General features: G+C 42.5%; 1 protein-coding gene across 2 annotated transcripts in view; it reads right to left on the bottom strand.

The window, feature by feature from the left end:
* MTR (5-methyltetrahydrofolate-homocysteine methyltransferase) overlaps positions 1 to 26481 on the bottom strand; it is a gene marked incomplete at its 3' end in the record, with an annotated part of 221123 nt that overhangs the window by 190549 nt on the left and 4093 nt on the right. The window contains exons 2-8 of one of the 2 annotated variants that reach the window (XM_082674034.1): positions 21671 to 21939; positions 15977 to 16066; positions 13862 to 13931; positions 12004 to 12096; positions 10540 to 10646; positions 2088 to 2147; positions 1228 to 1322 (exon numbers count right to left, since the gene is read on the bottom strand). In XM_082674034.1, coding sequence (XP_082530160.1) covers positions 1228 to 1322; positions 2088 to 2147; positions 10540 to 10646; positions 12004 to 12096; positions 13862 to 13931; positions 15977 to 16066; positions 21671 to 21939 — 784 coding nt within the window. The remainder of the gene's footprint in view (positions 1 to 1227; positions 1323 to 2087; positions 2148 to 10539; positions 10647 to 12003; positions 12097 to 13861; positions 13932 to 15976; positions 16067 to 21670; positions 21940 to 26481) is intronic. The other variant, XM_082674035.1, reaches the window with a different exon arrangement.

The raw sequence follows: 26481 nt of genomic DNA, 5'->3' as shown, positions 1-26481 counted from the left end.
ATCTTACATCTTTCATAAAAATTAACGCAAAATGGATCACAGACCTAATTGCAAGTTGCAAAACTATTAAAGATATAAATATATATATAACAATTACACAGGAGAAAAATCTAGGTGTCCATGGGTTTGGAGATGAGTTTTTAGATACAACACCAGAAGTAGGATCCATGAAAGAAAGAAAGAAAAAAAAATGATAAGCTGGACTTCACTAAAATTACAAACTTCTGCTCCGCAAAAGATATGGTTAGGAGCATGAGAAGACAAGCCACGGACTAGGAACAAATATTTGCAAAACACATATGCAGTATCCAAAATATTTTCTTTAATTTTTCAAACTCAACAATAAGAAAACCACCCAACTAAAACAATAAGCAAAAGATCTGAAGAGGAGAAGCTACCTCAAGGTGTTGTTGCCAAAATTAAAAGCAAGAACTCTCATAAAGCACTTAGAACCAAGCCTGGCACACAGCAAACTCTCAATAAATATCTATGACTCTTATTTTTATGGCCAAGGCTATAATAGCAGTGAATAGAGTGCTCTGAGAAGAACATCGACCTGGGCTGGTAAGAGAGGGAAGGGTCCCCAGAGAGGACCCTAGAGATGGGTCTGAAAGGCTCACGTGGCGGGGTGACCCTGCAGGGCAGGCATGGCCTCCAGGCAGGAGTAGAACGTGCACGGAAAAGGCACAGGAGGAAACTGTATAGACTCTTGGAGCTTCCATCTCACTCATGGTACAGAAGTTAAACCATTTTGATCAGAAAAATAGAGAGATGTTACAAACTAGAATGTAAAACCCACGTTAATTTTAAAGATAAATATCTGAGCTTTAGAATTCCCACCTTATTTCAAACTACACTACTTCTGGTTGTTCCACAAGCAGGGAGTGAAAACACCTTGCAAAATTTTTAAGTGCTGATAATAGATTTAAAGTGTTGTTAGCAGGCCAAGCCAGTCTTAAACTATAAGGGGGACACTTACAGACAAAAAGGCAACTTTCTGGTGGGCCCAGGGCGTATGAGAACTCTCCCCCTCCCTCAAATCGACCCATTTAGGCAGTGTCTTCTGACGTCCTCAGGGCAGTCAGAATGTACTTCAAGGAAAGACAACATCTCATACAAGTGGTACCATAGAAATATAGAGAAGCAATCCCCTTCTGGGTCACAGTCTGTAGTCATCAGAAGAGATCCCCCCAAAAGGAATGGAGTCAGAAAAGAATGATCACTCACCAGAGTGGGTCTGCATGAGACACGCTGATGACAAACGCCTCCCCGGTCTGGCCAGAGAGAGTCCGCCCACTTTTATCAACAATTGTCCCTGAAATCTGAATTGAACAAAGTAAACTGTCAACAGCATAGACTTGAGTTATGAATACAGTCACAGAAACAAAATAAAATGAGTAAGCTGACTTTCTTTGTTTTTTTACAAGGAAGAGAACTGTGGCACTCAAACTCCAAAGCAGCACTGTTTTCTTTAACGGTCAGAACAGATGAATGCAAAGTGCCCAGGGGAGGGGTTGGAAAGCCACAGAAACAGAGAAAAGGGAAAGTCACGGAGACAAAAGCAGTGTCCAGAAAAGCTTTAGGATTCACACCTCCAGTCCCACTGGAGAAGACTTCCCCACAGATACCTCAGGTTATCCTGGTCTCCTGCTGTTCAACATCTGATTCATCTAACACCCCTGTTTGACTCTATTCTATTCTCACCAAGCAATGGGGGCCTGCCTGTTGCATTAATGAATTGGCAGCATGCTGTCTCTGGTGTTGGATGCTTCACGGTCAGCACACCAGTCCATCTGCCCTCGGGCCCTAATGAGAGTGAGCCTTTGGCTTTGAGGGACAAGTTCAGCCAGGCTTCTTTGGAATAGCCTGCCTTCCACAAACCACTGCTACATTCATTTTCTGTACATTTCCACGAATAAGACTGCTATTGATCTAGAGGTGGTGGAAGAAGGGAGGTGAACCAAGCAAGAAGCTGGTTCCTAAAAGATACTATCAATAGTTCCATGGCAGGAAAACAAAAATCCCACCCTCAAAATGACAGTATTAATAAAAACCAAAATTCATCATGCAAATATTTGAGAACTTACAAGGATAGGCCGGGGAGCATACTCCTCTTCAAAAAGTTTGTGGACTGCAAACAAGGCTGCCTGTCAGGAAGAAAAAGGACACCTTTGTTTCTGAAAGACTGTGACACAGGTCAGCCTAAATGGCTGATCAGAATGCTCCCTTACCCAGACCTCTTCAGATAAGATACACATCACGTTCTCTGGGGAGGAGAAGGAGAAACACGTCCTCCTGATAACGCACAACCCCAGGGCCCCTTTCTCAAGGGTAACACTGTACATGTTACAACAAAACAAATGCTGACTGAAAGTCCCTCCATGAACTAATACTTCCTCTGAGGAAGGGCTGAAGAGCTACTCTTTCTTCTTTTGCTCAGTCAAAATTAAAAATAGATAAATAAGAAGCCTCTGCTTTCCACAGCCTCATATATACATGGTAGGTACATGAACCAACAGTGTATGTCATTGCAAAAAAGAGTATGAGCTAGAATGGGTTGTAAAGGCACAAATCCTATGTCAATCTGTACCGTCCATGTTTTATTAAGTTCCGGGACCAGACACCAAGGTCCTCCAATGCTCAAGGCCGTTCCACATCGGAACTCACTGACACAGAGGGCCGACAGCACAAATTAAAACTATAGTGAGGTAGTATTTTTCAGCTATCAGATTGTAAAAGATCAAAAAGTTCAACAGAGGGCTTCCCTGGTGGCGCAGTGGTTGAGAGTCCGCCTGCTGATGCAGGGGACACGGGTTCGTGTCCCGGTCCGGGAAGATCCCACATGCCGTGGAGCGGCTGGGCCCATGAGCCATGGCCGCTGGGCCTGTGCGTCCGGAGCCTGTGCTCCGCAACCGGAGAGGCCGCAACAGTGAGAGGCCCGCGTACCGAAAAAAAAAAAAGTTCAACAGAGAGGGTGTGGTGAAAGCAGCACTACTGTGCACTGCTTGCTGACTGGAGGATAAATGAGTACAATCTTAGAGGGAATTTGACACTAAAACTCAAAATTAACAGTGCCCAGACCCTTTAAACCTTGCAATTTCACTTGTAGAAATTTATCTTCAGAGACACAGTGCAAAAACGTTATGTATGAGGATATCTACTTTTTATTCTACACACTTATGTACCTTTGTACATATACAAAGAATATAATCACATACACATATGTACACGCGTCACGCACACTTTTATCTGCATGGAATCCCTGTCAGGACCCTCACACCAGTGAGAGCAGTGGTCCATGGGGAAGACGGCCGAATACCCAGGGAATAGGAAACAGAAGGATATTTACTTTTTACTCCATACATTTATGTGTCTTTTTTTTTTTCTTTTCTGGCCGAGCAGCACGGCTAGCGGGATCTTAGTTCCCCAACCAGGGATAGGACCCGGACCCTTGGCAGTGAAAGCGCCAAGTCCTAACCATTGGACCGCCAGGGAATTCCCATTTCTGTGTCTTCTGAATTTTAGAACCATGCGTATATATTTATTACCTATGCATCTATGTACGTATAGTAGCTATATATGAAAATATTTACTTTCATAATTAAAAAACCATTTTTTAAAAGTTAGAAACATAACCTTTTGAAGTTTCCTTCATTCTACTGGACTCAGTTAAAAATATTCAAGAATAAAATGGGCTTGGCGAAGAAGATGGCGGAAGAGTAAGACGCAGAGATCACCTTCCTCCCCACAGATACACCAGAAATACATCTACACGTGGAACAACTCCTACAGAACACCTACTGAATGCTGGCAGAAGACCTCAGACCTCCCAAAAGGCAAGAAACTCCCCACGTACCTGGGTAGGGCAAAAGAAAAAAGAATAAACAGAGACAAAAGAATAGGGATGGGGGCTTGCCTGGTGGCGCAGTGGTTGAGAGTCTGCCTGCTAACGCAGGGGACACGGGTTCGAGCCCTGGTCTGGGAGGATCCCACATGCCGTGGAGCAACTAGGCCCGTGAGCCACAACTACTGAGCTTGCGCGTCTGGAGCCTGTGCTCCGCAACAAGAGAGGCCGTGACAGTGAGAGGCCCGCGCACGGTGATGAAGAGTGGCCCCTGCTTGCCGCAACTAGAGAAAGCCCTCGCACAGAAACAAAGACCCAACACAGCAAAAATAAATAAAATAAAGAATAGGGACGGGACCTGCACCAGTGGGAGGGAGCCGTGAAGCAGGAAAGGTTTCCACACAGTAGAAGCCCCTTCGCGGGCGGAGACTGCGGGTGGCGGAGGAGGGGAGCTTCGGAGGCACGGAGGAGAGCGCAGCCACAGGGGTGTGGAGGGCAAAGCAGAGAGATTTCCGCACAGAGGATCGGTGCCGACCAGCACTCACCAGACCGAGAGGCTTGTCTGCTCACCCGCCAGGGCAGGCAGGGCTGGGAGCTGAGGCTCGGGCTTCGGTCAGAGCGCAGGGAGAGGACTGGCGGCGTGAACACAGCCTGAAGGGGTTAGTGCACCACGGCTAGCCAGGAGGGAGTCCAGGAAAAGTCTGGAGCTGCCGAAGAGGCAAGAGACTTTTTCTTCCCTCTTTGTTTCCTGGTGCGCGAGGAGAGGGGATTAAGAGCGCTGCTTAAAGGAGCTCCAGAGACGGGCACAAGCCGCGGCTAAAAGCGCAGACCCCACAGACAGGCAAGAGACGCTAAGGCTGCTGCTGCCGCCAACAAGAAGCCTGTGTGCGAGCACAGGTCACTCTCCACACCTCCCTTCCGGGGAGCCTGTACAGCCCGCCACTGCCAGGGTCCCGGGATCCAGGGACAACTTCCCCGGGAGAACGCACCATGCCTCAGGCTGGTCACGCCAGCCTCTGCCGCCGCAGGCTCGCCCCGCATCCGTGCCCCTCCCTCCCCCAGGCCTGAGTGAGCCGGAGCCCCCGAACCAGCGTCTCCTTTAACCCCATCCTGTCTGAGCGAAGAACAGACGCCCTCCAGTGACCTACACGCAGAGGCGGGGCCAAATCCAAAGCTGAAACCTCGGAGGTGTGCAAACAAAGAAGAGAAAGGGAAATCTCTCCCAGAAGCCTCAGAAGCAGCAGATTAAAGCTCCACAATCAACTTGATGTGCCCTGCACCTGTGGAATACCTGAATAGACAATGAATCATCCTAAGTTGAGGAGGTGGACTTTGAGAACAAGATGTATTATTTTTTCCCCTTTTCCTCTTTTTGTGAGTGTGTATGCTTCTGTGTGAGATTTTGTATAGCTTTGCTTTCACCACTTGTCCTACGGGTCTATCCATCCGTTTTTGTGGTTTTTTTACACTAAAAAAATTTTTTTTCTTAATAATTATTTTTTAATAACTTTATTTTATTTTACCTTACTTTATTTTATTTTCTTATACCCTCTTCCTTTCTTTCTTTCTTTCTACTTTTTCTCCCTTTTATTCTGAGCCGTGTGGATGAAAGGCTCTTGGTGCTGCAGCCAGGAGTCAGTGCTGTGCCTATGAGCTGGGAGAACCAACTTCAGGACACTGGTCCACAAGAGACCTCCCAGCTCCACGTTAATATCAAACGGTGAAAATCTCCCAGAGGTCTCCATCTCAACACCAACACCCAGCTTCACTCCACGACCAGCAAGCTACAGTGCTGGACACCCTATGCCAAACAACTAGCAAGACAGAAACACAACCCCACCCATTAGCAGAGAGGCTGCCTAAAATCATAATAAGGCCACAGACACCCCAAAACACACCACCAGACATAGACCTACCCACCAGAAAGACAAGATCCAGCCTCATCCACCAGAACACAGGCACTAGTCCCCTCCAACAGGAAGCCTACACAACCCACTGAACCAACTTTAGCCACTGGGGACAGACACCAAAAACAACGGGAACTACGAACCTGCAGCCTGCAAAAAGGAGACCCCAAACACAGTAAGATAAGCAAAATGAGAAGACAGAAAAACACACAGCAGGTGAAGGAGCAAGATAAAAACCCACCAGACCTAACAAATGAAGAGGAAATAGGCAGTCTACCTGAAAAAGAATTCAGAATAATGATAGTAAAGATGATCCAAAATCTTGGAAATAGAATAGCCAAATACAAGAAACATTTAACAAGGACCTAGAAGAACTAAAGATGAAACAAGCAACGATGAACAACACAATCAATGAAATTAAAAATACTCTAGAAGGGATCAATAGCAGAATAACTGAGGCAGAAGAACGGGTAAGTGACCTGGAAGATAAAATAGTGGAAATAACTACTGCAGAGCAGAATAAAGAAAAAAGAATGAAAAGAACTGAGGACAGTCTCAGAGACCTCTGGGACAACATTAAACGCACCAACATTCAAATTATACGGGTTCCAGAAGAAGAAGAGAAAAAGAAAGGGACTGAGAAAATATTTGACGAGATTATAGTTGAAAACTTCCTTAATACGGGAAAGGAAATAGTTAATCAAGTCCAGGAAGCACAGAAAGTCCCATACAGGATAAATCCAAGGAGAAACACGCCAAGACACATATTAATCAAACTGTCAAAAATTAAATACAAAGAAAACATATTAAAAGCAGCAAGGGAAAAACAACAAATAACACACAAGGGAATCCCCATAAGGTTAACAGCTGATCTTTCAGCAGAAACTCTGCAAGCCAGAAGGGACTGGCAGGACATATTTAAAGTGATGAAGGAGAAAAATCTACAACCAAGATTACTCTACCCAGCAAGGATCTCATTCAGATTTGATGGAGAAATTAAAATCTTTACAGACAAGCAAAAGCTGAGAGGGTTCAGCACCACCAAACCAGCTTTACAACAAATGTTAAAGGATCTTCTCTAGGCAAGTAAGACAAGAGAAGGAAAAGACCTATAATAACAAACCCAAAACAATTAAGAAAATGGGAATAGGAACATATATATCGATAATTACCTTAAATGTAAATGGATTAAATGCTCCCACCAAAAGACACAGACTGGGGGCTTCCCTGGTGGCGCAGTGGTTGAGAGTCCGCCTGCTGATGCAGGGGACACGGGTTCATGCCCCGGTCCGGGATGATCCCACATGCCGCGGAGTGGCTGGGCCCGTGAGCCGTGGCCGCTGAGCCTGTGCATCCAGAGCCTGTGCTCCACAACGGGAGAGGCCACAGCAGAAAGAGGCCCGCGTACCACAAAAAAAAAAAAAAAAAAGAAAAAAGGGAGAAGACTCAAATCAATAGAATTAGAAATGAAAAAGGAGAAGTAACAACTGACACTGCAGAAATACAAAGGATCATGAGACATTACTACAAGCAACTCTATGCCAATAAAATGGACAACCTGGAAGAAATGGACAACTTCTTAGAAAAGCACAACCTGCCAAGACTGAATCAGGAAGAAACAGAAAATATGAACAGACCAATCACAAGCACTGAAATTGAAACTGTGATTAAAAATCTTCCAGCAAACAAAAGCCCAGGACCAGATGGCTTCACAGGCGAATTCTATCAAACACTTAGAGAAGAGCTAACACCTATCCTTCTCAAACTCTTCCAAAATATAGCAGAGGGAGGAACACTCCCAAACTCATTCTATGAGGCCACCATCACCCTGATACCAAAACCAGACAAGGATGTCACAAAGAAAGAAAACTAGAGGCCAATAACACTGATGAACGCAGATGCAAAAATCCTCAACAAAGTATTAGCAAACAGAATCCAACAGCACATTAAAAGGATCATATACCATGATCAAGTGGGGTTTATTCCAGGAATGCAAGGATTCTTCAATATACGCAAATCAATCAATGTGATACACCATATTAACAAATTGAAGGAGAAAAACCATATGGTCATCTCAATAGATGCAGAGAAAGCTTTCAACAAAATTCAACACCCATTTATGATTAAAAAACCTCCAGAAAATAGGCATAGAGGGAACTTTCCTCAACATAATAAAGGCCATATATGACAAACCCACAGCCAACATCATCCTCAATGGTGAAAAACTGAAACCATTTCCACTGAGATTAGGAACAAGACAAGGTTGCCCACTCTCACCACTCTTATTCAACATAGTTTCGGAAGTTTTAGCCACAGCAATGAAAGAAGAAAAGGAAATAAAAGGAATCCAAATCGGAAAAGAAGAAGTAAAGCTGTCACTGTTTGCAGATGACATGATACTATACATGAAGAATCCTAAAGATGCTACCAGAAAACTACTAGAGCTAATCAATGAATTTGGTAAAGTAGCAGGATACAAAATTAATGCACATAAATCTCTGGCATTCCTATACACTAATGATGAAAAATCTGAAAGTGAAATCAAGAAAACACTCCCATTTCCCATTGCAACAAAAAGAATAAAATATCTAGGAATAAACCTACCTAAGGAGACAAGAGACCTGTATGCAGAAAATTATAAGACACTGATGAAAGAAATTAAGGATGATACAAATAGATGGAGAGTTATACCATGTTGTTGGATACGAAGAATCAACATTGTGAAAATGACTCTAGTACCCAAAGCAATCTACAGATTCAATGCAATACCTATCAAACTACCACTGGCATTTTTCACAGAACTGGAACAAAAAATTTCACAATTTGTATGGAAACACAAAAGATCCCAAATAACCAAAGCAATCTTGAGAATGAAAAATGGAGCTGGAGGAATCAGGCTCCCTGACTTCAGACTATACTACAAAGCTACAGTAATCAAGACAGTATGGTACTGGCACAAAAACAGAAATATAGATCAATGGAACAGGATAGAAAGCCCAGAGATAAACCCACGCACATATGGTCACCTTATCTTTGATAAAGGAGGCAGGAATGTACAGTGGAGAAAGGACAGCCTCTTCAATAAGTGGTGCTGGGAAAACTGGTCAGGTACATGTAAAAGTATGAGATTAGATCACTCCCTAACACCATACACAAAAATAAGCTCCAAATGGATTAAAGACCTAAATGTAAGGCCAGAAACTATCAAACTCTTAGAGGAAAACATAGGCAGAACACTCTATGACATAAATCACAGCAAGAGCCTTTTTGACCCACCTCCTAGAGAAATGGAAATAAAAACAAAAAGAAACAAATGGGACCTAATGAAACTTCAAAGCTTTTGCACAGCAAAGGAAACCATAAACAAGACCAAAAGACAACCCTCAGAATGGGAGGAAATATTTGCAAATGAAACAACTGACAAAGGATTAATCTCCAAAATTTACAAGCAGCTCATGCAGCTCAATAACAAAAAAACAAACAACCCAATCCAAAAATGGGCAGAAGACCTAAATAGACATTTCTCCAAAGAAGATATACAGACTGCCAACAAACACATGAAAGAATGCTCAACATCATTAATCATTAGAGAAATGCAAATCAAAACTACAATGAGATATCATCTCACACCTGTCAGAATGGCCATCATCAAAAAATCTACAAACAATAAATGTTGGAGAGGGTGTGAAGAAAAGGGAACACTCTTGCACTGCTGGTGGGAATGTGAATTGGTACAGCCACTGTGGAGAACAGTATGGAGGTTCCTTAAAAAACTACAAATAGAACTACCATACGACCCAGCAATCCCACTACTGGGCATATACCCTGAGAAAACCATAACTCAAAAAGAGTCGTGTGGGCTTCCCTGGTGGCGCAGTGGTTGAGAGTCCGCCTGCTGATGCAGGGAATACAGGTTCATGCCCTGGTCCGGGAAGATCCCACATGCCGCAGAGCGGCTGGGCCCGTGAGCCATGGCCGCTGAGCCTGCGCGTCTGGAGCCTGTGCTCCGCAACCGGAGAGGCCACAACAGTGAGAGGCCCATGTACGGCAAAAATAAAAAAAAAAAGAGTCATGTATCAAAATGTTCATTGCAGCTCTATTTACAATAGCCAGGAGATGGAAACAACCTAAGTGTCCCTCATTGGATGAATGGATAAAGAAGATGTGGCACATATATATAATGGAATATTACTCAGCCATAAAACGAAATGAAATTGAGCTATTTGTAATGAGATGGATGGACCTAGAGTCTGTCATACAGAGTGAAGTCAGAAAGAGAAAGGCAAATACCATATGCTAACACATATATATGGAATTTAAGAAAAAAAAATGTCATGAAGAACCTAGGCGTAATACAGGAATAAAGACACAGATCTACTAGAGAATGGACTTGAGGACATGGGGAGGGGGAAGGGTAAGCTGTGACAAAGTGAGAGAGTGACATGGACATATATACACTACCAAACGTAAAACAGATAGCTAGTGGGAAGCAGCCGCATAGCAAAGGGAGATCAGCTCGGTGCTTTGTGACCACACAGAGGGGTGGGATAGGGAGGGTGGGTGGGAGGGAGAGAGAGGGAAGAGATATGGGAACATATGTATAGGTATAACTGATTCACTTTGTTGTAAAGCAATTATACTCCAATAAAGATGTAAAAAAAAAAGAAGAAAATGGAATCAAGGAATTTGCTTTAACTTTAATAATGGCTATTACAATCTCCTCACTACATTAGGGGATGCACCCCAGCCCCCAGCCCAGCCCAGCCCCTTTTTTCTCCTTTAACTCACCTTGGCATTGGCAGTATCAAAAATAGTTTCAATGAGTAAGATATCAACCCCACCATCCAGAAGCCCTTTGGCCTGCTCTTTGTATGCTTCAACGAGTTCATCAAATGCTGCAAAAAACAAACCACACCCAGGACATTAGTCATGGACATCCTCTGAAAGCCCAGGACACGCTGAGTTCAGGCCTGGTGCCAGGTGAACTGACCACTGCTGGTTTATAATACATAATTTAAGGGCAACACCACCTTTTGTAAGAAACATGGCAGTGATGCAAGTTAAACCAGCAAATTGAACACAGATGCTCCTAAGCACTTAGCACACGGGCTCACTTCCCATGTGTGAGCCGAGAATGAGTGGCTGGGTGGAAAGGTGTTTGATTTCTTGAGCCCTGGCTCTTACTTTTAAGATCTTTAATATAGATCTTTCCAGGGGTGGTGTTAATCAATTCAGGGATGAGTGTGAGGAACAACAGGAGAAACGTGTCACACTGATCTGGATACAACACCAGTTGCATCACATTCTCTCACACCCTCTAAGGTAAAAGTCTGCGGTCCTGTAGATTTTGCTCCTGCCCTCTGACACCAACTCTGTCAGAGAAGAAACCTGCCTGGGGGGCAATTTCACTCTCAAACACAAAAGTGTCTAATCACTCCTAGATAAAATTTTTGTTAGAAATGTCTACTTCCATCTGAGAGGTCACCCCTCTCCCCATTTGATCTCTCACCCAAGAAAGAAAAGATGCTCATATATTCAATAGAGAAGCCTACTTCATCCTATTCAGCACAAGAGACAGGAAACGTTAGCTCCTCACTGCCACACGTCAGCCCAGAATGAGCAACCCCCGGTGGAAAGTGTGGTATCTGTCACCAAAACCTACAATCCACACTTGCCTGAACTTGCCTTCTACACAGAACTCATTACCACGCGTAGCATCATTACTATTCTGCTCTAATCATTCAATACTTTTTGTTTTTTTGTAGTCTGATGCTTAAGAAATTGCCCTAGATTTCTAGACTTTTCATACACTCTCAATGCAAGTATGCTTACAGATGGTGGTTTACAACGTTTACAATGCTAGCATGCATATATAGCTTAGACTGTTTTCTGATAAATAAAGTGGGAGTCTAGTGGGTTATCCTATAACTGACCAAGGCCTGGTATCTATATTTGCTCAACTTCTCAGTTTAAAGTTTTATTTTGATTGGTTTCATTTCCGCAGCTCATAAAGAAGCCCAAACACAACAACATGCACCTTTGAAAGCAGGCTCAAAATGAGTAATACTAATACTATGACTAATACTAGCTCACTTTTTATCTTAATGTCTACTACATTCCAGGGACTGCTGTAAGCCCTTAAGTCACAATAATCCTTAAGTAGATGCTGGTATTGGCCCCATTTTACAGATTTATAGATTACTGAAACACAGAGGTACTTGCCCAAGGTCAATGATTATATCTCATACTCACTGATGTTCCTGTAATCTGGTCTTTCCACAGATGGGGACACAGAGAGTGTCTTGTTAGTTGGACCCAGAGCTCCTGCCACATACCTCTTAATTCCTTTAGGAAAAGAAAAACAAGTGTGAAATCTCTAAACAGCTCATAAGTTAATACGCTATCAGATTTCCCCTAGAACACAGGTATACAATCCTTTGTCCGTAACTCTGAAATCCAAAAAGCACAAAAGTCCCACTTTTTTCCTTAATTCATTTGACAACAAAACTTGACCTCTCCCAAACTACAAGAGGCTATTTATAGTCTTTACCTCACTTAGTGGACGATTCATAGATTTTACTGCAAACAGATGTTTGATTATGAGGCTGTCCTGGATCCCACTGAGGAAATTATGAAATATAAAGTATGTGCACATGTTACCGCCAAGCCAAAAACTCTGAATTCTCACACATGTGGCTTCAAAGAATTTCAGTTAGCAATCCTTTCCTATCACCATAGCTATGCTTGAACAAATGCTCTCTCTCCCTAATCTTAAGAAACCCTGAAGGTCGTGAACATAGGTTTTGCAGAAGTTCTTCACAGCAGCATTGATCTTGAAATGCTCTCCACTGCTGTACTACAGGGCCTTTGCTGGGGGAAAATATTAAATCACGATTAACAATTATGAAGCCTGAAATTCAAGTATGAAGCAGATCAAATCTCACATTAAAACTCTTTCATGAATGTTTTAATAAGCTTTCCTCTAGGCTAGAGTCTAGGTGCTTCTAAAGGAGCCGGAGATACTGTGTTTCTTACATATGGGAACACAGGGCAGGGCCGCAGTGCTCATCACCTTTGGTGGTTTTAACCAGGTGGTTATGCTTTACCATCTAACTGGAGCAAACTACCCACTAGCTGATAGCCCAGCCTTTGAACAGCTTACAAGCCCCGATATTCTTTATCTTCCCCAAAGCTGAACAATAACATGGGTGTAAGAAAAATGTCCTTGTCTTTCCCTGCTTTAGCTGGTTTGATAGCCTCTGACCTGTGACTTTGTTGGGGCAACAGTCTATGCCCTTCTGATTTCAACATTATCTCTCAGAAACAGAGCTCCTATAAATTGCTTCAGTCTTCATCAGTATGCTGTGTCTAACTTCCCAACAATTTTGCTTTACATCTTCCCTGTTGGCAATAATTTCACGTTTCCAAATCTTAAGGGGCAGGTATTTCTTCCATTCCTTTCCCACCCTCAAAGCCTCCCCTGCAGCTGGTGCCCAAGTGTTCTTATGGCAGCCAGCCAGGAGGCTAGTTACTTCAGGGAGGCACTTTTCAAATCCCAGTAAGACTGATTCTCATGCCACCCTCTTTGTGTGGTACACAGCACCTTCAAAGACACTAGTGGTATGAAGTAGAAGATGCTCAAAAGACAATCTTTCTTTACCTAAATAAGGCAAAATCACAGGGGTGAGGGAAGCTTTCAAGCGAGAAGATCAAATATCTTAATGATCACCAATGTAACCAAAACAGCTGTGCCTCAATAACCAAAAGACGTACTCCCAAAGGGAGACAAATCATTTTAGCTGTAAATGTACAAGGAAGTCACAGTTCTACCTACAAAGTTAGGATAAAACACCCAGTAGAGTAAACACAGCGTAAACCCTGAGCCCAAGGCCCAAGGAAACAGAGTCAATTCAGAGGGACACTGAATGCTTGACTATGAAACTGCAGAGAAGTAACCTACAAACAAGTACGTGATGGTGTCTGCAGTGCTGCTGTAGGCCAACTGTCGCGAAAGGAAAAGGGGCAGTAAGGACAGCATATTATAGCTGAGGATGTCAAAGGAAACATCTTTGTAAAAAAAAAAAAAAAAAAGGAGAAAACTGTTCCTTACCTGTCTGGAGAGTTATCTCCTCAGCTGCTTTTCTGGCCACTCCCGCAGAGCACTTGTTCATCCTGTAGGCCTAACACATCAACTGCAAATGTTAGTTTGTCCTTCTTTCCCTCCATAAAATAAGGAATTCATGACCTTCTAAAACACAGTTTTATTCAGTAAGGAAAGGTGGAGTGAATTAGTTTGAGGTCTGAATGAAATCTTAGTCAAAAAGGCCTACCAGCGGCCCCAGCCTTGAGGGCAACAGGAAAGGCAAGAGTCTTTGGGAACTGCTTTTACAGTCTTCCACAGAACCATGAGCCAGCTGGCAAAAAGGGCAATCTCCAGACGTCTGGCATGTCAGAATAAGCTGATGTAGTGGAATATTCTGAGTTAGAAAAAAGCATAGTAATGGAAAAAGCAGGGGCTTCAGAGACAGAAGACCTGGGTTCTAAAACCAGCTCTGTCACTACCTGCCAGGGTGGTTCCCTTAGGAACTCCTCCAGGTCCTGGCTTCCTACACCGTACAATGGTGGGAATCAGTGGGTCTCAAGTTTTTGTAGATTATGAAACTCTTGAGAATTTGGAGAAGGGCCACGAACCCTCTCACTAGGAAATAAAGCAAGCATGCAGAAACATACAAAGTAGTGCCAGCAAGTTTTACCGAAAAACACTCAAGCCCATTCATTTACGTATTGTCTGTTGCTGCTTTTGCACTATAATGCTAGCGTTGAGTAGTTGCAAAAGAGACAGTACTAGCCAACAAAGCTTAAAATATTTACTGTCTGGCCCTTAACGGAAAATGTTTGCCAACTCCTGCCCTCAAATAATTCCCTTGATAACCCACAAGGCAAGTGATTTCACAAAGCCCCATCACCATAAGGGAAAACAATGTCAGAGAACTCAGAACTATGTGCATGAACACAGAGGCAAGTTCTGGAAAAATCCCACCCAGAAATGGGGACCTCAGCATCTACCATATATTTTCATCATTAACCATTTACAAAACTTGAATATGGAAGCATCCTGTTGACTAAAAAGAAATGAAATCCTTTACCCCACACCCACTAGGATGCTTACTATCAGGAAAAAACAAAAACAAAAACAAAACAAATGCTGGCAAAGATGTGTAAAAACTGGAAACCTTGTACACTATTGGTGGGTATACAAAATGATGCAGCCACTGTGGAAAACAGTATGGTGGTTTCGCCAAAAATTAAACATTGAATTAGTGTATAATTCGGCAACTCTACTTCTGGTTATGTATAGATACTCAAAGGAAATGAAAGCAGGGATGAAGAACAGATTATCTGTACACCATGCTCATAGTAACATTGTTCACAGGAGCCAAAAGGTGGAATCAGCCCATGTCCCTCAGCGGATGAATGAATAAACAAAATGTGGCATATCCATACGGTGGAATATTATTCAACCTCGAAAGAGTACGATATTCTGATACATGCTACATCATCAGTGAACCTTAGGGACATTAAACTAAGTGAAACAAGATAAGTCACAAAAGGACAAAAACTGTATGATCCACTCAGATAAGGTAGCTAGGGGAGTTAAATTCATAGAGACAGAAAGTAGAATGGTGGTTTCTAAGGGCTGAGGTGGAAGGGAAAATTGGGAATTATTGTTTAATGGGTACAGAGTCTAAGTTCTACAAGGTGAAAAGAGTTCCACGGACAGATGGTGGTAATGGTAGCACAACAATGTGAATGTACTTAATGACACTGAACTGTACACTTAAAATTGGTTAAAATAGTAAATTTTATGTTACATGTATTTTTCCACAATTTTTTAAAGAAAGGAAACCAAATCTGGCCCCCAACTTAAAAAGGCTTCACAGAACTGTGCACATGGCCAATCATTATGCTTTTATTCAAGTCACTGCATAATGAGTATCGTTTTTATTTGATTATTACTTGCCCATAAAGAAAGCAGCTGGAAAATGAATGGGCTGTTGTGTGTATAAGCAGAAGCGATTCTAACCATTTTCCGCATCTGACCACAAATAATAGATAACTAGGCATTAGCTTGACTCTGCAGCTTTGGCTGGTTTTCTCACTAGCAATTACCAATGCAGCAAACGCTCATGAATATCTTAGATACAAGGAAAAATGAAATCCTTACCAAGTGTTCGAGGCCATAGTCAGCTTGGGCAATAGCAGTGCTGCTAAAAGTATTTGTTTCAATGATATCTGCCCCAGCCAGCAAGTAATCCTGCCACAAGAGAAAGTAATGTCAATGCTATGAATTTTAGAATCCCTGTCCCCCAACAATAAACTAGTCTTTTCCTCACCAAGGCCACCAAACATCTTTTGACCACTTACTAAGTGCAAGGCACTGTACTAGATAGAGGCTGGGGATGCAAAAAGACCTAAGGATTTCACAGAAAGGCCTGTGATATGAACAAATAAACACAGAACTTGAATTCAGACAAAGTTCACTTGTGGTGTGAATTGAGTCAAGTTCTTTAAACTCTGAGTTTCAGTTTCCTCATTTGAAAATAGTATAACCCTAACCCTACTTCACCGGGTGGCCAGATGATGGAACAGATCACACACCAAGCTTCTGGCACACGATGGCCAAGGAACATTCCTTCTGTTCCTTTGCAAGCTCTCTGCTTCAGCACAGTGAGAACCCCGCTGAGAAGGGCACTATCTCTGCAGTCTTGATTCTGACCACCGTTGTTTCAGTGCACAGCTCCTGGTCCCTCTGAGCCACATCTGCACCCTTACGAAACCCTGAGGACCTCGGTGCCCTCCGGTTCTCCCTGTTTGAAACATTTCTGCCTTATTTCACTCTTTGGACACCATCTCAACCTCAATCCGATGAAAATTCTGGAATCTCTTGATTTTCCAATAGTGAGTAAGCCCAACCCCACCTAAGCAGATGGACACTGTTTGCAGAAGAGCTGGGAAATGAAAACCAAGATTCACACATTTATAATAAGTCACAAACATCCCAACTATCTATCACTAGGGAAATGACTAAATAAACTATAATATGTCCATTTTATTACATGCTATGTGGCAGCTAAAAAACAGTGTGCACATATATGTACATACACTAACACGGAAAATCTCCAAAAGTATTGAGTAGAAAAACAAAATTGACTGATATGTAAACCATGACACCATTAAGTTTAAAACATACATACACACAAATTGTACTGAGTTTTCTACAGATATCTATATGTATACATGTACATACATAATATATACATATACATAAATGCATAACAAATGATCTGGAAAGACATACATCAACTAGTATAAGTGGTTATCTCTGAGGAAAAAATAGAAATTTGTAGTAGTGGTAAAAAGGGAATTTATTCTTATCTATGGGTTCTGTTTTATAAGAACAAATTAAAATTCAGTTTTTCAACAAAGAGCAAGAAAAACTGAAAACAACCTTAATGCCTAAGAATAAGGTTAGTTAAGTAAATGATGGTATATATGTAGAATAGATTATAATAAAGTTATTAAAACCATGTCTCAGGATATTTAAGGCTCACGGTATTAAGTAAAAAATGCAAATTATAAAATAGTATGAAGCAATAATAATCCCAATTTAATTTTAAAAATCCAAACACAGAAAACTAGACTGAAATATAAATTAAAATATGTGAATGGCAATTATGTCTTGGTATCGATATCACAGGTGGTTTTAATTTTCTCCTTTATGCTTTCTATAGCATCTAGCTAGACATTTTATTTTTGTAACGATGAACACATATTGTCTTTATAATTAGGGAAAAAATATTTCTAAATTCCTAGTTATTATTTTCTCCAATTGTGTGTAGATTTAAAATTTTAAATAATATAAAGTTTAAAAGGTGTTTCTTCTAGCTCTTCACCCTTTCTCTCCACCTTTTTTCCCAGAACAATATCCCACTCATGAGCCCCGGATATGACACCCCTGAGATTCTAAGCCTATTCTCACCAATTTAAAACACGTGTGATAAGGGCAAGCTACTTAATTTCTCCTCAGTTTTCCCATGAATCAATAGAAAGCTGTCAAGATTAAAGGAGGTCATTAATGACAGCAAGGCCACAGGCTACCAACAGGTGTTTTAAATATTGGTTCCTGTTGGTCTCAGCCTATCAATAGTGATGGGCTAGGAATGCCTGATGCACTCACATAGGCCCTTACCGCCTGTGCTGAGCCAGGACCGAGCCAATGCCACAGCTACACTGGCGCTACTGGTTCTTATTATGATTGCAAGACTCACCTCAGCAACAACCATCAGGGAACTTTTGGAAAAAATCAAGGTTTATTACTCACAGGCATGCCCGGGCCATACAGTGAGGTAGCTGGGGGAAGGCGGGGGTTGGGCAGGAATGACCGAGAAAACCGGGGGTTCTGCCTTTATTGGGGTCAATGCAGGGGTGCCTAGGGTTTTGTGGGTTCACTCTTTATTGGAGAACTTAAAACCTAAGAGCAGAAATTAGGGCTCAGGAAGGAAAAAGCAGGGTAATTCATCGAGGTTATGAAAATTCCCTTTCTAAAAAGGGTATTTCATGGCTGGGAGAAGCCTGGTTCCTGGTCTGGCTGTTTAGCTAGCAGATGTGTCACACAACTGGCAGGGTGTTAATTGACATGGATGCCTCTGAAACGATGCCTCCGCAACCAAAAGCTTAATGTCAGGCACTTACATTACAATCAAAAAAGCTTAGTGTCAGACACTTGCACTTCAAATAGGACCTGGCCATTCCATTAAAATTAAGTATCAGGGGATCAGCTCTATGGTCAGTAACTCCACTAGAAATAACTAAGTGTGAAAATAACCCAGTCTTTTTCCCTTCCTCATCCATGAACACGACACGGTCTCTACATCCAGAGAATTCCAGCTAGTCAATATTCCCCCACGAATGGGACAGCTAGGTTACACCTTATGGTATTTACAGTCATTTTTGCTTCATGTCCCTATCTTGGGAAACTTGTTGTTCTATCTACATGCCTATCTAACTCACAGGACAAAGATTCGTTCCCTCAAAAAACATTTACTGGGACTTCCCTGGTGGCGCAGTGGTTAAGAATCCACCTGCCAATGCAGGGGACAAAGGTTTGAGCCCTGGTCCGGAAGATCCCACATGCCGCGGAGCAACTAAGCCCGTGTGCCACAGCTACGGAGCCTGCACTCTAGAGCCTGCGAGCCACAACTACTGAGCCCGAGCCACGACTACTGAAGCCTGCGCTCCTAGAGCCCGTGCTCCACAGCCAGAGAAGCCACCGCAATGAGAAGCCCGTGCATCGCAACGAAGAGTAGCCCCTGCTTGCTGCAACTAGTGAAAGCCTCCGTGCAGCAACAAAGACCCAACGCAGCCAAAAATAAATAAATAAATAAAATTTATTTTCAAAAAAATTTACTGACTTACTACGTGCAAGATACTGTTTTAGGCAGTAGGGATTCAGTAGTGAAAAGCAGGCCCAAATTCCTGCCCTCAGGAAGCTCATACTCTAGTGATAATCCACTTGAATGAGGACAAAGCCACACATCATGGGCTGGCCTGGGTGTCGGGGGTTGGGGGAGGGTGGTGATTTTACCAACTGCATAATAAGAACTGATGTTTGTAACCACGCCAAGCAATTCATACCCATGATGGCATTCCCAGTCCACAATATACTGGAATTTTATAATGCAATTTGACTACATAGTCTCAGGCCTCGCAGAAAAACTCGTAGAACCAAAACTCTTCAAGGACCAATTTAAAATCTTCCAGCAACTACAATTTCCATCATGACCAAAGGAAAGGCATTCCTAGTTCTTCTTCAAATGAAAACCGTTCTGCATCTTATCTAGAACAAAGTCTTGACCACCCAAGAGAAGGGTCCTTTCCACCCTCAATGAATCATTTAATCACTGATTCATTTGAGTTTTTTTTTCTCTAAGAAGAGTCTGAAAGGCAACAAAAGCAAAAAATAAATAAGTGGGACTATATCAAACTAAAAGGCATCTGCATAGCAAAGGAAACCATCAACAAAATGAAAAGGCAACCTACTGAATGGGAGAAAATATTTGCAAATCATGTGTCTGATAAGGATATCCAAAACAGACAAAGAACTCATACAACACAGTAGCAAAAAACAATCCAAACAATCCAATTCAAAAATGGGCAGAAGACAGGACTTCCCTGGCAGTCCAGTGGTTAAGACACCACACTTCCACTGCAGGGGGTGCAGGTTCGATCCCTGCTCAGGGAACTAAGATCCTACATGCCTCGCAGCACGGCCAAAAAAACAAAATGGGCAGATCTGAATAGACATTTTTCCAAAGAAGACATACAGATGGCCAACAGGTACATGAAAAGATGCTCAACATCACTAATCATCAGGGAAAATGCAAATTAAAACCACACGATATCACCTCTCACCTATCAGAATGCCTATTATCAAAAAGATAAGAAATAACAAGTGTTGGTGGGGAGGTGGAGAAAAGGGAATCCTCTCGCACTGTTGGCAGGAATATAAATTTGTGCAGCCACTATGGGAAACAGAATGCACGTTCCTCAAAAAATTAAAAATAGAACTACTATATGATCCAGCAATTCTATTTCTGGGTAATATCCAAAGAAAACAAAAACACTAACTCAAAAAGATAGATGCACCCCCACGTTCACTGCAGCATTATTTACAGTTGCCAACATATGGAGACAATCTAAGTGTCCACTGATGGCTGAATAAAGAAAATGTTATATGTATATGCAATGGAATATAACTGAGCTATAAAAAAGAAGGAAGGTGGTTGCCAGAGGTGGAGGGTGGAGGGGAGGGGAAATGGATGAAGAGGTCAAAAGGTACAAACTTCCAGTTATAAAATAAATAAGTCATGGGGATGTAATGTACAACATGGTGACTATGTTTAATACTACTGTATTGTATATTTGAAAGTTGCTAAGAAAGTAGATCTTAAAAATCCTCATCACAAGGAAAAAAAATTGCAACTGTGTAGGGTAACAGATGTTAGCTAGACTTACTATGGTGACCGTTTCACAATATATACAAATTTCAAATCATGACATTGTACACCTGAAACCAATGTTATGTTCTTTGTCAATTATGCCTCAATTTTTTAAAAAAAAGTCTGAAACACCTATAACAATGCCCTTCTCCAAAAGATAAGACTTTCTCACTTCCCTGGTAAATATGTTTGTCCTTCAAATTGAATGCAGACCAGAAAAACAGATTAAATCACCTTATTATCTCTTCTAGTCATAATCCTATGAAATTCCCATGATAACCTATGAAACAATTTAGTCCTACACTTATTTTTAAATTTTAAAAGTCTAGCAATACTCAGTTACTTGCTTCTGATTTCTTTATGTTGGCTAGCCATTTTTATTAATTTATTTATTTTTTGGTCATGCCACACAGCTTGCAGGATCTTAGTTCCCTGACCAAGGCTAGTCATTTTTATTAAAGACAGGAAAATGGCATGAAAGAACATGGGTTTTCAAGTCAGTAAACCTCTGTAACGTCAGGCAAGTTATTTAAACTCTGAGGTGCTCAGTTTCCAAATCTACAAAATGAGAGTAACAACTACCTTTCAGTTTTACTTCATCAGGGCTGTTGTGGTGACTTAAATAAGTTAGTGTAGGTAAAAACCCTAATTTGTCCAGGATTTTATGGTTTTTCACTGTCGTTGAAATGCCTCAAAGGCAGAAAACCTGCCGTCCTCATTTCCTTATCTTGAATGCTCAATACGACTTTTACATGGTGCCCAAAACCTGCTTTCTGAATAAGCCACCTCTGTCTGAACAAATCACCCCTTTCTTCTCTCTCCCCCAGAGCACTTGGCCCAGTGGTCTGCCCTCAGGACACCAAAGGCCTTTCGGAATGACAGGATGAAAATATAAGAACCTGGGGATGCTTTACCTTATGGATTTGGTAAATGACATCGGGCTGAGTTATACTTAAAATGTCATTGTTGCCTTTCAGGGGCCTGGCGTGATCTTTAAATTCTTGTCCTCGGAAGTCATCTTCACTCAGCTTGTGCCGCTGGATCATGGTCCCCATCCCTCCATCAAGCACCATAATCCTCTCCCGCAGGATGGCGTCAATCTCATCCTGCAGGGTCTTCTTCATTCCTGCTTTAAAGAAAGTGAAAATCGGACTTTACAAAATGAAAGGGGGAAAACGTGTGTGGAGAGGGAGTGTAGACTAAATTATACTAATTCACAACAGGGAGTAAATGGGGCTCATAAAACATGTGCTTGTAACCTTGAGGCATTTGAAAAATGCTGCCCCAGAATGTTTAAATAACAATGCTTAATGAAATAGGACACTCTACAAAGCACAGAATCACTGGTAAAGCACGACACCAAGGTTAAAGTAGGCTCCAGTTGTTCCTGTTTCGAAGATGAGCAAAACAGGCAGCAAAGAGCCCAGTGTTAACAAGGCCAGGCCACCTGCCGGAGAACATCTTTAGGGCTCTCTGTTGGTTCTGTGCATGTGTCCCCTCAATAAGGAGATTTAGCTTGATAATTGAAAGCCATCAATAATTCCAAACTGCCATTTAGACTGTTAACTTTGACGGTCTCTCCCACCTACTGCCAGAACTCACGTAGCCTACACACAGGGTTTTCCTCACCCCTGCTCCACCTCCGGACCGATGGCTGCTTAACACCCTGGAGCTTCTCAACTCTCCCTGTGCCCTTGACTTCTCCAAATTCCCGGTCCTCAAAAGCCCCAAGGCCTACTCCTTCCAATCCTACTTTATGGTCTCCAAGAACTACTGGAAAGTCACAAAACCATGCTGTTTGGAGTCACTGAAAATTCCTAACATGGAGCCTCTCGTTTGGTTCACCTTTTCTCGGTGCTCTCAACACTTCCCACACCTGCTGTCCCAAACCTCTGCTTGCTTTTGGCACCAAATCCTTCTCATCCTTTTCACTCACAGGTGATTTCACCTAATCCTGTACAAAAGAGTCTTCTTTGGGGAGCTCCTCAAATTCACCCCCCTCCACCTCAAAATCCTCTTGCAGCTCGGCTCCCTCTGCACCTAAAGAAGAGCACTTGACCAGCTCCACCCACACCTCCCACTGCTCCTCCCTTCCAACTCCGCCCCCCACCCCCCCACCCCCGCCAACCCCGGGCAGCTCTAGCTCAACCTGTCTTCTCGCTGTGGCTTCCTCCTCTGCCTCTCTACCGCAATTACTCTCCAAAGGCACCCACGACCTTCGAATTCTCAAACACTGGCTCCAATCTTAGACCCAGATTTCAAGGTGTCCACCTGTGACGGCCCCCTAGAATACCCACCTGCCCCTCAATCTATTATCCAAATCCAAACCTGCCAAATTTCCTGTCTGCTCTTCCTGTTTCTGTGAATGGCACCACCCTTCCCAGAAGCCTGACCTGACAACCTCAGTGTCAACTGACTCCTCACTCGCCCTGATAACCAGCATCTACTCAGATCTCAAGCCCTATAATCTGGCATCCAAAATGCCATTCATGGACTTCCCTGGTGGTCCAGTGGTTAAGACTCCGCACTTCCACTACAGAAAGGGGGCATGGGTTTGATCCCTGGTCGGGGAACTAAGATTCCACATGCCAAGTGGCATGGCCAAAAGAACCCCCAAAAACCAAAAAAGCATTCACATTGGGCCCACCTTCCATCCCCAGTGCCACCCTTTCTCCAAGCCCTTACTACACATCCCAGCCATCACAGGTCCTCTCTGAGCTTCAGTTTGCATCCATGAAAACTGAGAATAACAATACCTGCTCATCCTACCTCATGGAGTTGTCTTACGGGTTAAATGGGATCAGATATGAAGATGCTTTGTAAAAAATCAAGTGTCCTACAAAGGTAAGAGATTATGACCACCGGGGTGACTGTACCTGGTCACCCTACATTCCAACCCATCCTATGCACCACGACCAGATTCATCTTCCTAAAGTACAAGTTTAAACCAGCTGCTTCCCTTGCTCAAAAACCTTCACCAATCCCTTACTGCCGGGCTTCCCTGGTGGCACAGTGGTTGAGAGTCCACCTGCCGATGCAGGGGACACGGGTTCGTGCCCCAGTCCGGGAAGATCCCACATGCCGCAGAGCGGCTGGGCCCGTGAGCCATGGCCACTGAGCCTGCGCGTCCGGAGCCTGTGCTCCACAACCGGAGAGGTCACAACAGTGAGAGGCCCGCGTACCGCAAAAAAAAAAAAAAAAAAAATCCCTTACTGCCCACCAAACTTACAAGTTATTCACCACAAATCACAATGACACCCACCTCTGCTGTCAACATGGCCTTCTGTGCTCCCTAAAAGAGGAACAAAGCTGGAATAAAATGCAGCTGGCTCTAAGCTATTTGAGCCTCTTGGAGGAAAAGACTGTGACTACACCAACTGATCACTGTCCCTAGCAATACCAAGGACAGTACCTGGCACCTAAGTGTTCAGTAACTCTTTCCTTAATTGAGACAGCAAAAAAGTGAGGAAAGATGAGAAAGAAGAGAAGGTCATCTAAAACCCAAAACAATAATGTATGAAGATTTGTAAGCTGGCATTGGGTGCAAATTTACAAGCCAGCGCTGTCTTACTGTCCAGAGTCTTAGGTACTCAATACAGAAACAGGAGCTAAATGATGGCTACAGAGCTATTTTGACTGATCTACTCCTAATAGGCTTCAGAAAGGTTTGCTCTAGCAACCCGCAAGGCAAATTTGCCAATATCTGGTTTCTTTTCCAAAGGACATTATGCTTATTTCAGGGTTTACTATTCCTTTCCAAAACCAACTCACTGGCTAATTCTGTTTATTGAACTGACAGGTGAAAGAAAACTCTTCCTGAAAAAGGAACAAAGTTAAGATCCAATGATCTGACCAGTAGTACTTCAAGTACCAAAGGAAAAAAATCACTTCCTGGGAATGTGAAGAAAAGCAGGGCTTATTGAGACATGTATAATAGAAAGATTGGTAGGCAATCCGGCAGTGGTCCAGTCATTTCCAGCTAAAGTCAAAAAAGGCAATTCAGGTGTGGCATTAATTTGGACACCCCATGATGTGGTTGTCCTATCAGCTAATAAGCACCCAGAATTTGACATGATTAATTAATGGTGACGACAAAAAAAGCCAAGAAATTGGGGTTTTAGTCCTCACTCTCATAAGTAGCTATGGGGTTTTGGACAAGATATGCCCCGCCTTTGTCACAGAAAGTGTGATAAGAGAATGAAACAATGTGTTTGAAAGCAAATTTCAGATGTTAACAGCTGGGACTCTCAAATCACACAAGTCATGAAATGAGACATATATCCTTCACATAAACAGCCCGTAAATGTTAATGACTCTTACTATGTCATTATTATTGCATAGCTGATAAAAAGTGGAGCTGGGCTTGAAACTCTAAAGGTTGCTTTCTATATACTACAGTGTCCAGCAGACCATGAAAAAGCATCACATAAGCCTGAAGCTATCAGCTCTGTTCATCTTGGGGCAGGAAGCAGGGATGGCATGTTTACAGGTTTGGAAATGAACATGAATGTGGCAGAGGGAAGACAATACTCCGTGAAAACTTTTAAATGGAGATCCTTTCAGATGGGGAATAAGAAGAGAGAAGATTAAAAACTTTAACCTATATGCTCAACTGAGTTCCTTTTTTCTTAAAAGAATGCAGCTGCAATCCACCCTGAAATAAGAGCATGTGAGCTTAAGTAGGTGTGACTGAATCACCCAACTGTGGGCGCACAGGGTGTGGACATGGTGGGGGGGGGGGGAGTAAGTGATGCATCTGAAATTTAAAAAGTATTCAAACCTTCTAGGAAAAAAACCCCAGTCTTTTCCACAATGAAATATGCCTTTCGCATCAGCAAAATAGTCAATCAGTATCATATTATTTACATGTCTTTGTCCTTCTATCTCCTCCACTGACCACGTGCACAGATGCTTAAGGAGACAGGAAGAAGAAAGGAGAAATTAACTTAACAACATAAGAAATGCCCCACCTCCTCCCACCCTGGTCTAGCTCATCAGTGTTGGTTTGGCTTTTCTCTACTCACTGCAAATCTGACAATGGAGTGCACCTCACTTCTCCCATTTTCATAAGAAGTCTAAGCATTTTTTCATGAGGCCTCCACTGTATTCACTTCTCAAATCAGAAATATAGATTGTTTTCAATCTGTAAGACAGTTCACTATAGGGACTTCCTTGGCCGTCCAGTGGTTAGGACTCTGGGCTTCCACTGCAGGGGGCACAGATTCGATCCCTGATCAGGGAACTAAGATCCCGCATGCCGCGTGGCAAAGCCAGAAAAAAAAAAGATAGTTCACTATTTACCATAAAACAACCCCATCCCCACACATACAAACTGTGGTATCTTGTTAAGAGTCATCACATATGTAAGAGATCAAAGGTTTTTTGTAAACTCTAGACAAAACATGTGAATTTTTATGAGAAACTTGATAAACTTACTCTGTAACTTATGTGGAAGACTAAAAGTCCAGAAAGAGCTAAGTTAACTTTTAAAAAGTAGGAAGAGATTATTTGGCCTACCAAATACTATGATATACTACAAAACAATATCATAAAATAAGGAAAGTAAAATATAGAATATCTTTATTACTTAGCATAGGGAAAGACTTCCAAAGACTCAAAAAGCTCAATCTATAATGTTAAAAAAAAAAAAGGTGAATTTGATTACATAAAA

The sequence above is a fragment of the Grampus griseus genome, assembly GCF_964374135.1.
Source record: "Grampus griseus genome assembly, chromosome: 16".
Lineage (NCBI taxonomy): Eukaryota > Metazoa > Chordata > Mammalia > Artiodactyla > Delphinidae > Grampus > Grampus griseus.
Note: the sequence above shows the minus strand (reverse complement) of the source record. Positions and strands in the feature narration are given on the sequence as shown.